The sequence below is a fragment of the Panthera uncia genome, chromosome A2 (genome assembly GCF_023721935.1).
Source record: "Panthera uncia isolate 11264 chromosome A2, Puncia_PCG_1.0, whole genome shotgun sequence".
NCBI lineage: Eukaryota > Metazoa > Chordata > Mammalia > Carnivora > Felidae > Panthera > Panthera uncia.
Window position 1 is genome coordinate 28,542,847 of NC_064816.1, and position 16,090 is coordinate 28,558,936.

Below are 16,090 nucleotides of genomic sequence, written 5' to 3' on the forward strand. Positions count from 1 at the left end.
CTAAGGAATAGTACCTCGTGTCTCACCAACTTATTTCAAAGGGAAAAAAAAAGGTTTAAGAATGCGCTTCACAGCACAAAAGGATTATTTCTAAGTGCGGGGTCCTGAGGGCCGTGGGAAATTTCATTAAACCTCTGCGGGCTTCAAACCACAACCTAAATAAATGGCCAAGCTTGTCTGCTCCTCTGTTAAATGAGGACAGTGGGACCTACCCAACCCAGCATTGTGGGAAACGGCCGAGATAATCCACATAACACCGCGACCCGCATGCAGACCCCTCAAAACATCACCGATTAATGTTACTTTCCCTAGTGGGTGCGAACAGGGGCTCCGCTCCCCCGCTCAGCAACGCAACACCAGGGTGAAGCTCTTTGAATTAAAGTGCTTTTACTCACTGTAAAGACCATTCAATCCCTTTGGAGTACCTTGAAGGGGGCTTCCCCATTTCCATACTCCGTGACTTTCTAGCTTCCCTCTCTGAAGCCTTTTGAACGGATACAGGTCTCATTTTAAAAGGCCTTGAAATTGAGCTACCGCCAAACGCTTTCGCAAGGCTCGCAGCTACCGCTTTGGGAAAACTCCCGCGCCAGAGGTCCGCCTTTTATAGCAACGTGATTACGCCACCTCGTTGCGCGTGCGCAATCATGGCGGCGTGACCACGCCCAGGCCTGTGCTGGGACCCAGCGTCCGCACTGTAGCGGACGCCTTTACGGAAAAGGTCTAAGCGCGGCTAAGTGAGTGGAGTCCCACGGCGTTACGGGCCGCGGGTGGGGGCCCTGAGTGTCCGAGAACGGCGCAGGTGTCCGCAGGGCCGGCGGGTGGGGGGAGAATGTTGTTAACGGGGAAGGGCTGGGGTGATGAGGAAAGGTCGTTGAGTCCTGAGCAGGAGTTGGAGTGGTCGGAGGATTGAGGACTCTCAGACCATGGGGATCTTCGGTTCGAAAGGCAGTATTTATCTTGGGGTTTGCCTGGAGTGCTGATGGCGGGCTTACGGAAGAGAAGTTACCATGGACTAACTTTCCGGGATTTCCTTGACACTGCAATGGAAAGTAGGAGGAATGCGGCGAGGAGTGGCCTGCAGTGATCTTAGAGGAACGTATCTGTAACTAGATCCTTGCGGGCGGGTCTGGAGAGGTTGCTGTCCGCGGTGCTGAGCAAAACACATTAGTTCCTTTAGAAGGAAACCCGATGAGGGCAGGGCAGTGTTTCCTTGGCTGGGCTCAGGGCCCTACACCTCCATGCATGTACACTGAAGGAAGAGCTCAGTCAGCGCTGGACACTCCGAGATTAGCGCCAGTGTTTAATTCATAAAATTTAGGAAAGCCAGTGCGTCGCCTGAGGAAAGAATTTCATTCCTGTTTTTTTTCTCCCTTAGGACAGTCACCTTTGGCTTTTGCACCCAACCAGATGATTTGCCTTCAGGCTCCCAGCCTTCAAAGTACTGCACTTGATCGTTTATCAGTATTGATCCAGGCTCTTCAGTCAAGGTGAGCTTGCTCATGTGCCATTAAAATGGGCTTTCCCAAACTCCCCAAACAGGACTCCTGAGCACGCAGGATACAGTGAAGGGAACAATTGTGCTTTTCCACCGCAGTTACACATGAAAAATACTTTCTTATTTGGAAAAGAGATGGTAGAACTGGGCAGTCTTCCAATAAAATAAAGACCATGAGTTTCCAGTTGGTTCTCATACTTGTTTGCCTTTCTATGTGTGTATGCACATGCATGAGAGATGGTGCTCCTGTGTTGAATTTTACAGAGTGGATTTTTTTTCTTTCTGTTGATTCAATAAAATGTTTACTAGTCTTAGTACCAGCTGCTTGTTTGTTTTCAATTCAGATTAAGGTTAAAGTGTGAGGAAATAAGAGGAAGAAATGTGAGATGTTTAGTTTACCTGATTCATGGTGTTTGGGGATGCACCTGGCATATGAAAAGCTGCGCATCGTAAATAAAAATGGTTTTAAGTGCATTCTCTCATTTTATGCATTACATCTCAATTTTTATTTTTCAATTCTGAGAGAATCAATGGGTTGAGGTAATAAAACAATCAACTCTTGAAAAGCTGAGGATATGTAGTAGAAGTAACTGTACATGTTTTTATTATTTAGCAGAAAGCTTATAAGGCAGCTTTGACTAAAGATGACTTCGTTGCTTGCTCAAGAAATTCGCCTTTCTAAAAGACATGAAGAAATGTAAGGTTTTTTTTTTTAAAGGCTTATCTAAATGAATACATTGTGCTGGCTTTCTTAGTGAAATATTGTGTGAACAGACTTAAAAATCTGAAAATGTGTCATTTAAATTTTCTAACACTTGAGAGATTTGGTATTAGGGAACGTCACTGTCTCTTAAGAATAATAAAGATTAAAAGGCTTATTTATGTTCTTTTTACTTTGCTTTGCTATTACCTAGATAAATTTACCCTTCTCACCTTTCTAGGTTCCTCACTGGTATTTAATGGACTTCTCTAAACCTCTTACCCATAGCAGGCTTGGTTTAATGGTCTAATGTTGCTGTCTTCAAACTTGTAATAGTTTTTTTTTTTTTTAAAGGAGCCCCATATTTTCATTTTGCATTAGGCCTTACAAATTATATAACCAGTCCAGTACTTATATTGATATCAACCATCTCCACCTCTTTCTGTGGGCTCTCATGTTTTCTTTAATTAATTTCTTTTCTTCAGTTCGTTACCAGGCCCCTTCCTTGGCTTTCTAAGGTATTTTCCTTATAAAAAATGTCCAAATTACTCAATTTTATTTCTACCCTCATGTATTTTTTATCATCTGACATTTTTTTAATTAATCATTTAAGAGGGCCAAAAAACTTGTAAAATGACGATTTGACCAATGAGACACTTTTAAAATATATAAAACAAAGCAGTTTGATAATTTACTTACAACTTTTTACATCTTTCTTCAATTACTGTTTCACCTTGTTGTGAGTATGCATACATACACACAGCCTCTCACTCATATATGGAACCATCATCTTTCTCTTGGAAAAAGAGGAAAAAAATATTTTTATTGCTTCTTCAAACATATGGAAGTTTAGCGCAATTCTAAATGTGTAACATGAGATTCAGGGGTATTGAAGTGTTAAGCAGAAGGTTTCGTATAGCAAGTTATATCAATGTATGTGTGTGGGGAGGTATATATAAGTATGTGTACAAAGGGATATGTATTACAGTTTGCATTTTCACCAAAAAATTAAAACATGTTTTAACACTCTAAAATAATTGCAAAGACCATAGAGGCTAAAAAAACAGAAGCATGTACTTACAGTAGATACGTTAATGAAAATAATTTTACCCATATTTAAGACTTACTGAACTACCGTAGTTTTCTACTGTCTTAATAATTGACATAGTAGTTGGCTTTCAAAATACGTTGAACTTGAATTGAGGTGTAATTAAGAAATGTACGTCCATATTGAACAAGCTAAAATGTTCCCTTAAAAAAAAAAACTTTATATAATCTTCCTTTTTTCTAGAGTATCACAAAGATTAATGTTACTTCAACAAATGGAGAATAAATTTCTAGATGAAAACAAGGAAAAGGCATCTCAGATACAAGCAGCTCAAACTGCTCTTAAAAGGAACCTTAGTCTTTTAAAGGTAAGTTTCATTGATTTTAGATATTTTCCCTCACCTATGCAAAAAGGTTTTAAGTGAATTTCATAATTTTGATGTATATAATTTGTTTTGAATAAAATTAACGAAGTACCACCTAGCTTTTAAACCCATGTTAGATAAGTTGCATATGGATTCTCATTTTTTTAATGAAAAAAAAAGGGAAGTTTGCTTAAGCTAAGTGTTTTTAATCAACCAAAAAAATCAGTGACCACAGAAGGAATTTAAAGGTCACCTTTGTGCAAGACGTAATAAATTTAAGATACAGCTCTCTATCTTCTTTTATTTATCGGGAGATTCTAAAACCCCATGAAGTACCTATAATGTTTTTAGATCCAACTCAAAACTATCCTCATAAAAACGAGAACAATTTGATTTTGCCCTATTGGGGCCACAGTCAACACACAGAATTCATATCTAACAGATAACAGATTTCCCAGATCTCTCTTGATAGTGATGGAGGAGGTGGTCAAAGTATGTGATTGCGCAGGGCCTCACCATTTGGCCAATGTGCCCATTTGGAGTAAAATCATATGTGTAACATTTTTGGCTGCTTGCTATACTTTGCTTCCAGAATTGTATGGCTTCATCCATAATTAAAACCCTAAAGTTTGCTTCCATTCAAGCTTCCAAGAGATCCTATGACTAAAACATTTGGTAGTAAGGCTATATTATTTAAGTTATAAAGCAGTGTTTTCAGTTTTTTATTGTTAAATATTTTCATCGATAGGCATGATATAGTTATCTTCTGTAGTCACTAGAGGATAAAGGAAGAGGGAAATTCAGTTATCTTCTCAGCTTCTGGCAGTTTGATCCACAGTAATTTAAGTCACAGCCATAGTGCTACCAAAGCATTCTATGTTGCCATATGTCTTACTTGCCCAATGGTGTTTGCAATATTTATTTTTAAATGGAAATATATAGGATAATCTGGAATTTGCTGTGAAAATTCAGAAAAACTAAATTAGAAGGCTTGAAGGCTTGACTGCTACCTACCTGCAACAAGTACAGGTGTTATTCGGATTTTTCAAGTTTGTCTTCCTTTTAGTGAGCAAGTATTTGGTGAATGCCCGGAGTCCTTACTACTAAGCTAGTTCTCAGCAGAAGGTGGAGTCAACAAAAGAATTCAGAGTTCTTTACATCCAGTAGCTCATAGGCTTAGCTGATAACCTAAGGTTGAGGTTGTCACACACAAAATAGGAGACCTTAGGAGATCAAACATTCAGTTACATGGAATCCTCAGCAGTGCAGGACTAAGTATAAAAACTCATCAAAAGCTAAAATATTCTAACAAGTCTGACAGTGGAAGCTAAGCTGGAACGGTGTTTGAATAGGCACAAGGTAAGGACATTCTTCTGCATTCTTACAGAAGAACCAAGCCCAGAAGAATGAATAGCCCAATTAATGTTCATGGGACCCTGAGCTAACTACCTCGTAAAGCCACAAGAAGCAAGGTTGGATAGATTTTGTGAGACCCAACTGAAGAGTCTGAGACTTGATATATAGGGACAATACAGTACTAGACATGTTTGAGCAAAAGAAAACTAGAGACTTACATAAGAAACATATGGGTATTTAAGAAAAGATTCATCTCCTATTCCGATGTAATGTGATTTGAAGAATGGAGAGCTTAGATTAAAGAAGAATAGCTAAGAAATCATTGTCCTATCTAGAAGGAAGATAATGAACCTAGTTTCATAGTCTTTTGGTATGGTTTTTCTCCCCCCGATAATAAAATATATTCTCACTGTAAAAAACTTGAAAGTGTAAAGAAGATGAGCTAGCATAGTTGTTGTTATTGTTTTTTTAATCTTTATTTTGAGAGAGAGAGCATGAGCAGGGGAGGGCAGAAAAAGGGAGAGAGAGAGAGAGAGAGAATCCCAAGCAGTCTCTGTACTGTCAGCACAGAGCCCAATGAGGGGCTCGATCCCATGAACTATGAGATCATGACCTTAGCCAAAGTCAAGAGTCAAATGCTTAACTGAATGAGCCACTCAGAGCCCCTGAAATAGCTTTTTTTCCATATCATCCCACCCAGCTAGAAATTAGTATTTTTTTGTATTTTTCCTGTCAGTCTTTTCATAAACAGATACAGTGTCTGTTTGCTGTTAGACATGCAGTCTCTTCACTTTTTTTTAAAACATACTTTGAATATTTGTATATGCAATTTTTTTATCCTGCTTTCCCTCTTATTATTTTGTTTGAAACTCTGTAAAGAGATTATTGTGCAAGTGACATAAATAAGACTTGATCACAGAATATTCAGTTGGGAACAACTTTTTTTTTTTTTTTTAATTTTTTTTTTTTAACGTTTATTTTATTTTTGAGACAGAGAGAGACACAGCATGAACGGGGGAGGGTCAGAGAGAGAGGGAGACACAGAATCCGAAACAGGCTCCAGGCTCTGAGCAGTCAGCACAGAGCCCGACGCGGGGCTTGAACTCACAGACCGCGAGATCATGACCTGAGCCGAAGTCAGATGCTTAACCGACTGAGCCACCCAGGCGCCCCGGGAACAACTTTTAAAAGCATATAGATTCAGTTCTCATTAAAGGTTATTATTTTTTTTTTTTAGCATAAAAACTTTTCTTCAAGATTAAAGTAAAAATGGACCTGCTTTGGCCTAAAGCCCCACCCATTTAGCCCTTCCTTGTCTGCTCTCTTGTCACTGTAAGGAATGGTGAAAACCACTGACCACTGCTATTGCCCTAATTTAGAGCTGAGGAAACCATAAGGTAACCAACTACTCCTAATACCCCTGGTCAAGAACAGTTTCAGTTACATCACGATATGTACTTAAGACCAGAATACACTTTAAAAATGGTCACTAAAACTTGGAAGCATTCTTGTAAAGACACTAATAACAATATAAGGATGAGCTCTATCAGCATCCATTATTTGACCTTACTGTTTCTTATATTGCTCAGAGCATCCAAATAACAGGGAGTAAGCCTTGATTTTTGGAAAGGAAGATATAACACTAGTATTTTTAAACGATATGGCTGTATATGTAGACAAGCCAAAGTTGTTTTAAAACTAGTATTAGTTGAGTAAAATTAATGGATAGAAAGTAAACATAAAAATATCAGTAACAATCCTATAGATATACTTGGAAAATAGGAGATCACATTCACATTAGCAATGAGGTTATAAAATACTTGGGAATGCTCTTAACAAGGGACGTACATGACTGTTACAATTACTACATTTCAATGGGAGATTCAAGAGAAAATTTAAATGGAGACATATGCCTTAATCCTGACGGGAAAACTATTATTTTTTTAACTATTATTTTTATAACACCAGTTGTCACAAAGTTATGTTTTTTAATATTTATTATTGAGAGAGGGAGAGAGAGGGAGCATGAGTGGGGGAGGGGCAGAGAGTGAGGGGACAGAGGATCTGAAGCGGGCTCCTCGCTGACAGCAGTGAGCCCAATGTAGGGCTCGAATTCATCAACTGTGACATCACAACCTGAGCTAAAGTCAGAGGGTTAACCGACTGAGCAACCCAGGCATCCCACAATGTTATTTTTAGTTTCAATAGAACCCCACAAAAATTTCACATCAAGCCCAACAAAATTTCTCTAAATGCATTTGGAAAAATAAATTAGCAACAGTATCAAAGAATGTCTTTAAAATGGGATGTTAATGAAAAGACTAATCCCAAACTGTTCAAGCATATTAGTAAAAGAATGAACATGAATTTAAGTAGAGAAGAAAACTCACACTGAGAGTTTAGTCAGTAAGTATCATAGATGATAATGGATTGTTAGCTTGTTAGTTTCCAGAAATGAAATAAAATGAAATGTATCTGCCTTTTAAGAACAAAATTGATTTGGAAGAGAGAATTCTGTTTCCATAAATACTTCCAGGATGTAAAAGGTCATCTCTTTCCACCTCCTTCCTTACCCCCACCACCAGTGACAAAATTGTTTAACCCAAAAAGTCAGTTTTGCGGTAGCCAACATCATCTTGTGAAGAAAATGAACAAACATTCCAGGGTGAAAAGGAACAGGAGTGTGCTACAGCAGACTAGAGATATGGCAGGTGCTTCCCGGAAGGTGCGTCCCGGAAGCCTTCTTGGGGTGGCTGCCGGTTAGAGCCTTGAACCAGCTCCCCTCAGGATGGCCAATAACTTACAGGACCCCATCTCTCCTCTTCCCTACTCACATTTCTCACTTTCTCCAAATTCAGTGAGGAGCGAGTTTAATGAATGCTTAAGTGCTGCTTGTACCAGTGACCCTGTATCTCATGCCTAAGTATCTTCTTTTTGCAATCCCAGAAATTGCACCTTGAGCACATTAAACGATTAAACCCAGCCCAGCCAGAGCTGGCATCACTGCATAGATTATAGGGAGATATCCATTGCTGGGTTGAGAGGGAGGGACAGGTCTAGTGAGGGGAAAAGAAAGAAATCGCAGTACATGACTTTTTGTGCTCACAGTTTACCTTTCCTAATCATGAGTCAACTCATTTATAGAGGCTGCTGAATACTGCCATAGAGTAACATTTACACCACCATCCATACTGGAAACTTGTTTTTTAATTGTTATGAAAAATTGCGAACCTATGTAGAAGAGGAAATCGAAGAATGAACTTCCATGTGCTTATCACCCAGATTCAGTAATTATCAAAACACAGCCAATCTTGTTTCATCTACACTCCTCACCTTCACCCCCAGCCCGCCCCTCAAATTATTTTGAAGCTAATCTTCAGGCATGCCATTGTGTCATCTTTAAACACTTTGGTGTACATCTATTTCAGTGTTTATCAAAGATAAGGGCTATTTTAAAGTATAATCGCAATACCACGATCAACTTAAGAAATTAACAATTCCTCAAATATTCAGTTGAGATGCCCATCTCCCATATTAACTTTTTAAATACTTTTAAGTTTACGTATTTATTTTGAGAAAGAGAGAGCACGAACAGGGAAGGAGGGAGAGGGAGAGAGAATCCCAAGCAAGCTCCTTGCTGTCTGTGCAGAGCCTGATGAGGAGCTTGAAACTCACAGACCCTGAGATCATAACCTGAGCAGAAACCAGAAGTCAGATGCTTAACAGACTGAGCCACCCAGATTTCCCTCCCTTATTAACTTATCAACATGGTTTTACATTTGTTTGAATCAGGATCCAAATAAAATCCAGTATGTAATTGACAGGTTTCCCTAATCTCTAGAAGTTCCCTCTGCCCCACCCCTTTCTTTTCTAACCCCCTTTGAATTTCTTTGTTGAAGGAATTGGCTCATTTCTCCTATAGAGCTTCTCACAATCTGGATATTACTAATTACATTGCTGAAGTATCATTTAGTATGTTCCTCTATTCCCCATAATTGACATAGATTGATAGGATGAAGTTGTGCTGTGCAACAGAAATATAACGCAAGTATTATAAAATTTCCTAGTAACCATTTTTAATAAGGTTAAAAGAAACATTAAATGAAACATTAAAATTTTCATATTTCAAATATATTGCTCCTGAAAGTTAGTACATACCTTGTTCTTTTTTCTTACTGAGCCTTCAAAATTCAGTGTGTATTTTACATTTCCAGCGCTTCTCGACTCAGACTTGTCACATTTCAAATTCTCAGCAACCACATGTTAATGCTCTGCATTTCTAGAGACCTGATCACATTCAGGTTCAGTGTTTTGGGGGAAGAACACTTTTGTAATGACTGGTTGTCTCTCCTTCTGGAATGTTAGCAGTCACTGGTGATCGTGGCCTACATATGCCTATCAGGGCTTGCAAAAAGTGATATTTGCATTCTTCTATTCCTTTTTATTCGATTACTGATCATTTACAAGAAGATGAACCTGCCCTCAGCAGATAGTTGGTTATACTGAAGTACATTTCCTATAGGAACAAGCATGATGAGTGCTTGATTCTTTTCTCTGTACTTAGTTTTCAAAAATAACAGGTTGATTCTCTAGTATCCTCCAAAAGTGACAAATTGGTGTTTTTAAATACAGCTGCAGTGTTCAATCTGTATTCCCACTGATGCTCCAACTGTCCCAATTTTACCAAGTGGAAACCTCCAAGGTAGCTCGTGAATGCCTCTGACCTGATCTTAACAGTCCTTGGTAGTTTACTTTCTTTCTGGTACGATGGTATCTATCAGGTTAATCATACGCATTTGGAATTGGCCTTTGCTCCAAGGAGCCCTGGATCCTTTTGATAGGAATGTATATTTAGAGCCCTTGATCGGGTGTTTGTTACAACTTTTTTTTAAGATAAAATTGAAAAAAAAAAAAAAAAAGATAAAAGTCAGCAAGAGCTCGTATCAATAATTCCATTTCGATCACATGATTCTAAGACTTTTAACTTAAAATCATCAACCTTTAACTCTTTTTTCCCCCTCAAACCAAAAATCTCAGTTCGCAAGTAATTTCCCAGTACCAACCTCATAGTCGTTTACTTTATCCCGTGATATAGACAGCACTACCAGCAACAGTATGATTACAGACTATGGCTCTCAGTCAGAAACTTTTTACAATTCTTTTTGTCCTTGGGGTACATCTCACTATGGATGCTCAGTCAAAATACCATGTTCTAAGACCACCTGATTTACTTTTTCTTGATGTGACTATGCCACCAAATAGACAACAGGTTTGTTTCCTTTTGTTTTCAACTTTTAGGGATTGCTTTTTCATTTGTTCTGTAACTATATCAATTTCTCAATGATATGTATCAAGTGACAGATCTGTAAAAAACAAGATAAAAAGGTCTAGTCAGGTAAGTCTACCCTCTTTTCACCTGCTTTTTTTCTTCTTCCCCCCAACCCCCTTGGGTACTTTTTTTTTTTTTTTAAGCTTTTCATTTATACTCAGGAAACTTTTGACACCTTAATCATTTATTTATGTAATGAATATTTAAGTGTTTAGTACATACCCTGCACTTTATAAGATTCTCAGATGCTTAAAGGTAGTAGCAAACATAGTCCTTATCATCTCGCAGTGTATAGTCAAAGATAAGGTTCTTCATTGAAAATAATATGATATAACTTGCTACAGAAGGTAGAGATTTTTCAGTCAGGCTAAGGAATTCATAGTTTGTCCTCTGTGTAGTGGGTATGTTTTTTTTTTTTTAAACTAGGTAAAGACATATTTAAAGTAGTAATTTTAGCAAAACTAATCAATTTCATATGAGGTTGAAATGAGACATAGTCTAAGCCTGGGTCCAAGTCCTATTTGTTGAACAAGTAAGTAATAATAAGGCCATAGCACAGGATGGCATGGACAGACTAGAGGAGACATCCTGAAGGATCAGTCTATGGACCTTTGCATTTTTAAATGTCAGGGAATAAGAAGAGTTGAAGATAGAAGATGCAGCATCGGTGTCTGGGGGAGGAGAACTCCCACTATTGTATATTCAGTACAATCAGGAGGAATAAGTGTCGTTTTATTAGGTTGAGGAATAAGGGCTAGGAAGAAAAGTTATCTGTCCCTCTACATTAACAGCTGAAGCTAGATAAGAGGCAGTCTTGGAGAGAGCAAAAGTAAAAAGATGAGGACAGATGTCACAAATCTTAAGAAAGCCCACACTTCAGATTAAGAAGAGAAAAAAGGAGCCAGCTAAGGAGAAAGAGAAGTAGGAGGCAGAGAGGTAAGCAAAACAGCTAAGAAAGTAAAATCTCACTTGAGAAAGAAGTTCTCTGGAAGGGTGATAATCCCTTGTCGAAATGCTTCGGAGCTGACAGTCAAGTTACTCACAACAGGCCTGTCTTACCAGGCCACAGATCCCTGCTCATGTCTACTCTTTCATTGCAAATCTGCTCTTCTAGGAGAGAGATTCAATATCCTTACTTTCTGGTCTTTAAGGCAAAGGTTTATAATCTTGTCTATAGGTGCAAGTGGCACCTAGATCTACCACTAACAGTAAATTTATAACTCTTCTAATAATGGTGTAAATGGAGTTATGATTCTTTTGTTTGATTTCTAACAGTTCCAGGACCTTGTACAATCTCAGTGCAATCACAGAAGAGTTAATCTTCACTATTCAGTGTAGCATCGGCATCAAAAGCTCTTTAGCATGTGTCTCAGCTACAAACTTCTGGTGGGGAATAGACAGGGCTATTAGATGGGCTTTTGATCCCTAAATTGCTGGTTTTCCCCTTCAAATCACCTTCTTCTAGACAGCAGGTGCATTAATGGTTGTGCAACTTTGGGGAGTCCCTTTAGGGAATTTCCTGTTTTTCCCTTTTACATTTCACACCCATTCCTTGCTCCCGCCGCTACCATCTGCTCGCTCTTTTCTCCTGTTCAGCATTGGATTCTTCACACCCCACTCCCACGCCCTTTTCCATCGCTCTCCGTCTGTCCAACAGCCCTGTACTTGGATTGCTCCAATGCTTGTACAGGGATCAGAGAACTTTCTCTTTTCGATCAACTCACTAAGCTCAAAGGAGAGACAAAATTTACACAGCCTTGAGCCAAGGCCTCTGTGAACTTGACAAACATAAGCAAGCACAAGACAACATAGGTGCCAATGTGGGGAGCATGAAACAGAGCTCAGCATTTCACTAACGACTTGGAATGTTCTACATTTCTGGGCATACACTTCATCCACATATCAAGGTAACATCTTTACCAGAGTATGAATTAAGTGTAATTAATTACCCTGTGTTTCTACAACCATAAGAGCAAATGCATACACCCACGAATTAAACTACAAATTAAAGCCCAGTGCTTAAAAGCCATCGGATGAATGATGCACAACGTAGCAGTAAAGCTGGCCATCGAGACTGCCCTAGAAATCTAGTACTAAAAATCTAGAGTGTAGTGAAAAGGCTTTTGCTGCAAAGTACGGAGGTACCTCATGGTCTTTCTTTTCAATATGTGGAGAATTTGCATGAATATAAAATAAAAAGAACACCGAACAAATGAAATGTGTGACATTAATATACCACTTCCATGATCTGGCCCAGAACACTTCACTTTTAAGGTTAGTGCAGTGTCAAAATATCTGTTTTTAGGGGCGCCTGGGTGGCTCAGTCGGTTGAGCATCCGACTTCAGCTCAGGTCACGATCTCGCGGTCCGTGAGTTCGAGCCCCGCATGGGGCTCTGGGCTGATGGCTCAGAGCCTGGAGCCTGCTTCTGATTCTGTGTCTCCCTCTCTCTCTGCCCTTCCCCCATTCATGCTCTGTCTGGGTCTCAAAAACAAATAAATGTTAATTTTTTTTTTTTAAACACAAAATATGTTTTTAGTGTCGGAATATTTGACCGTTTTATCCACCTGGAAGTTTTGAATGGTATTAGGGCTAAGGTAGTATCCTGAGCAGTTTTATAAGAAAGTCCATTTTTCAAGAATTATTGCCATTTACTATTTTATTATTTTTTTTTAATTTTTTTTAACGTTTATTTATTTTTGAGACAGAGAGAGACACAGCATGAACGGGGGAGGGGCAGAGAGAGAGGGAGACACAGAATCGGAAGCAGGCTCCAGGCTCTGAGCCATCAGCCCAGAGCCCGACGCGGGGCTCGAACTCGCGGACCGCAAGATCGTGACCTGAGCTGAAGTCGGACGCTTAACCGACTGAGCCACCCAGGCGCCCCGCCATTTACTATTTTAAATGAAATGGAAGACCTTGAAAGGGCTCTCGACACTACCCCCACTTTTTATTTTGAGATAAGAAATGCTCTGTTCCCGATCTGAAACTGGTTGTCTAGCCAGTGATCAGTCTCCTACCTCAATGACCTTCCTTCAGTTCAGACTGTATATCCAGAGAAGAGTTGAGAGATTTGGGATATAGATGTTACTATTACAGGTGCCATTTGTATGTGTTATGTAAATACATTTTGTTTCTATAACATTGATACCTATCACAGGATATAGAAGCAGCAGAAAAGTCTCTACAGACCCGGAGTCACCCAATTCCATCACCAGAGGTGGTTTCTCTTGAGGTGAGAATCTTAAAGATCAAAAGTATAAGAAGAGACCCCATGCTGTTATCAGTATGTTGTAAATTAACTGTGGTTCTATGTATGTATTTCCTAGACTTATTTATTCAGTAAAATAAACAAGATATGTCTGATTGATCCTTACATGTCCACAGTGCTGTGCTTTGTATGTAGGTGACTGATAAGTATCTTGATGTTAAAAAAAAAAAAAAGCATCACATGAAAATTTTCTTAAAATCCTTTATCTTTTCATCTAGAAACAACTACCCTGTTAAACCATGAGAGACACTATGCACTAAATCTTAAGATGACAGCATGCCTAACCAAAGTGCTTTTCCTGTTGGCTAATGTTAGTAGTTTAGTCCCTTCACCAATTTTCAACCAATGCTATTTCAATGCATATTATCATGCAGTATAGTGTGGCTTTTGTCTGTTTTATTTTGCTCAGTTCAAGAACAGATTGGCAAGATTGTTGGCAAAAATAAATCCTACTTGGTATATGAATATATCTGTGATGAAAGGAAATTTACTCCATATAGAATAGTTTAATTTTATATTCCTAATGACCTTTTTCAAATACAGTTTGCTTGCTGCCTAACCAGAGATGTGAATAGACTCAAAATTAAAGGATGAGAATTTGCCCTTCAATTTTCTGTGTCATCTAGAGTAATAAGAAGAGGCAGTGATCAAGGATAGAAAGAACTCTGGTACAAAGTTGTGCCTTGGGCATGTCTTTTTCTTTGTTGAATTCTCCAATACCTTGCTCTGGCCTATACGGGGCCCACACAATAAGGGTTAATCCAGCCATGAATGGTGGAGAAACTCCCAACCACAGGCGATGGTTGGTATTTTTCTGAGCTAGTCTTGCACAGCAGGATGACCTCTATTTTAAGTGTTTCAGGCTACTTCTCAGACCACATGCATAGATAGATAGATATGTAGAACCGCTCACCATTTTCAACTTTCAGAACTCCTGTACCTTGTTAATGTGCAGAGTAGATCATTATGTGTTCTTAATGCTATGGAATTCTTTGGTTGAATTTCCCAAAATGAGATTCATAGTGATAATCTCCTATAAAATGCCCTGCAAGGATAGAGATTTTTGGTAGTTTACTTTTATTTGGCTTTGTTAGAGCAGTCATGCAAAAAACCATCAAAGCTTCTAGAAACTATATGGTGATCTTTGCATGAGCCTCTGTAGCTTACAGACTTGCTATAGGCAGGCCATTAATACAGTATCTCAATTTCTAAGCCATTTAAATGAAAAGTGATTACATTATATTTTTTCTCAATATAAAAAAAATTGGGAAGAAATTACAATTTACCATAACGAGTGCTTTTCTAAAAGGTATAATGGATGCGTATTTTAAATGTTTCTCCCCATACAATTAAGGAGTCCATTCACCTGAATCCTGCACTAGTTATATTTCAGTTCCTGAGCTCATCGCAGGTCCAATCTTTTTAGGCCAACTATAAATCAGTTGTTCATTTTTGATCATTTCATTGTAATAACTTCAGTACACGTAATCATTTGGTAGGAGATTTGGAACAGTAACCGAAAACATTTAATGATTGTAGCCATAAATGATTCCACTGGTAATAATCACAAGGTTGGCCACAAGAGGGCGTGTAAAATCACAATAAAATCCTAAAACCTGTAATTCTGCCAGGCTCTGGTTTTACTGAGAAATTTGAAAATTAACACTAGTAAGTAGCCAGATTTCTTTCTAAAATTAACATAAAATATTCTGTAGAGGAAGTGCATTCTACGTCTATGTGTGCATGTGTGTGTGTGTACACGCATACACACACTTCAGTGAATAAACATTTAGACTATTATGAAGAGCCAAGTTCAATTGCTTGATATGCTTTTTTACTTTTGGATGTTGTTTTTTTTTTTTTTTTCCAGACTCTTTACTGGGCATCAGTAGAAGAATATATTCCCAAGTGGGAACAGTTTCTTTTAGGAAGAGCACCATATCCGATCGGTGTTGAAAATGAAAATGAAGCAGAAAAATACCACTCAAAATGAGGCGCAGTGATAACTTCTTCACATGCTCTTTCAAAACAACCTGTTTAGTACAGCTGAATATTAAAGAATATGCAGATCATTTCAGGAACTTTAGGAATCGAGTACGTTCCCAGTGTCCCATTACCTTCTCAATGACGGTCAGGATCTGACAATCTGCTGACGAGTCTCAGGTTGTCACTTTGAGACCTACTAGTAGTTCCAGGTCAAGAATTTGCCTTCTGCCAAATCCATGGAAGTGTTAGTGTTAAAAGCTTATACTGAAAGGTGGACTGTTTATTAAACAAGTCGCTAAACAAGTGTGTGTGTCTCGTTTTAAGAAAAAAAAAAATCATTTACAGCCATTCTCATCTAAACAGTAAATACGGGTTGTTCTGATGTTACATTTTCTAGAATCATTTTGGTTATTTTATTATGGGGATCATGTTCAGCACAGGATCAAAGTGGGTGTTGGTCCATTATTACAGTTTCTTCTAACAAGTAGAAAAAATAGAGACACTTAAGCTGCTTCAATATAATATTTATTAGAGAATGGATT

At 38.5% G+C, this 16,090-nt stretch overlaps 1 protein-coding gene across 4 annotated transcripts; it reads left to right on the top strand.

The window, feature by feature from the left end:
* The first annotated feature begins 627 nt into the window (after positions 1-627).
* CA2H3orf14 (chromosome A2 C3orf14 homolog) lies at positions 628-15,851 on the top strand. Of its 4 annotated transcripts, none has more exons than XM_049642660.1 (5): positions 628-734; positions 1,376-1,487; positions 3,487-3,610; positions 13,452-13,526; positions 15,433-15,851. In XM_049642660.1, the coding sequence occupies exons 2-5, from the start codon at positions 1,408-1,410 to the stop codon at positions 15,553-15,555; spliced, it is 402 nt and encodes a 133-aa protein (XP_049498617.1). In that variant the 5' UTR covers positions 628-734; positions 1,376-1,407; the 3' UTR covers positions 15,556-15,851. The 4 variants fall into 4 exon arrangements, with proteins under 4 accessions (XP_049498617.1, XP_049498618.1, XP_049498620.1 ...); XM_049642661.1 differs by having other exon boundaries at positions 721-799; XM_049642663.1 differs by lacking the exon at positions 628-734 and adding an exon at positions 2,112-2,192 and having other exon boundaries at positions 1,398-1,487.
* Positions 15,852-16,090: the final 239 nt, after the last annotated feature.

What these genes read in the sequence shown, in the direction of transcription:
- CA2H3orf14 (XM_049642660.1), top strand. Translation starts at nt 1,408, where the DNA reads ATGATTTGCCTTCAGGCTCCCAGCCTTCAAAGTACTGCACTTGATCGT. An exon ending in ATCCAGGCTCTTCAGTCAAG is followed by an intron (nt 1,488 to 3,486) that starts GTGAGCTTGCTC and finishes CCTTTTTTCTAG; the next exon opens with AGTATCACAAAGATTAATGT. An exon ending in CAGAGGTGGTTTCTCTTGAG is followed by an intron (nt 13,527 to 15,432) that starts GTGAGAATCTTA and finishes TTTTTTTTCCAG; the next exon opens with ACTCTTTACTGGGCATCAGT.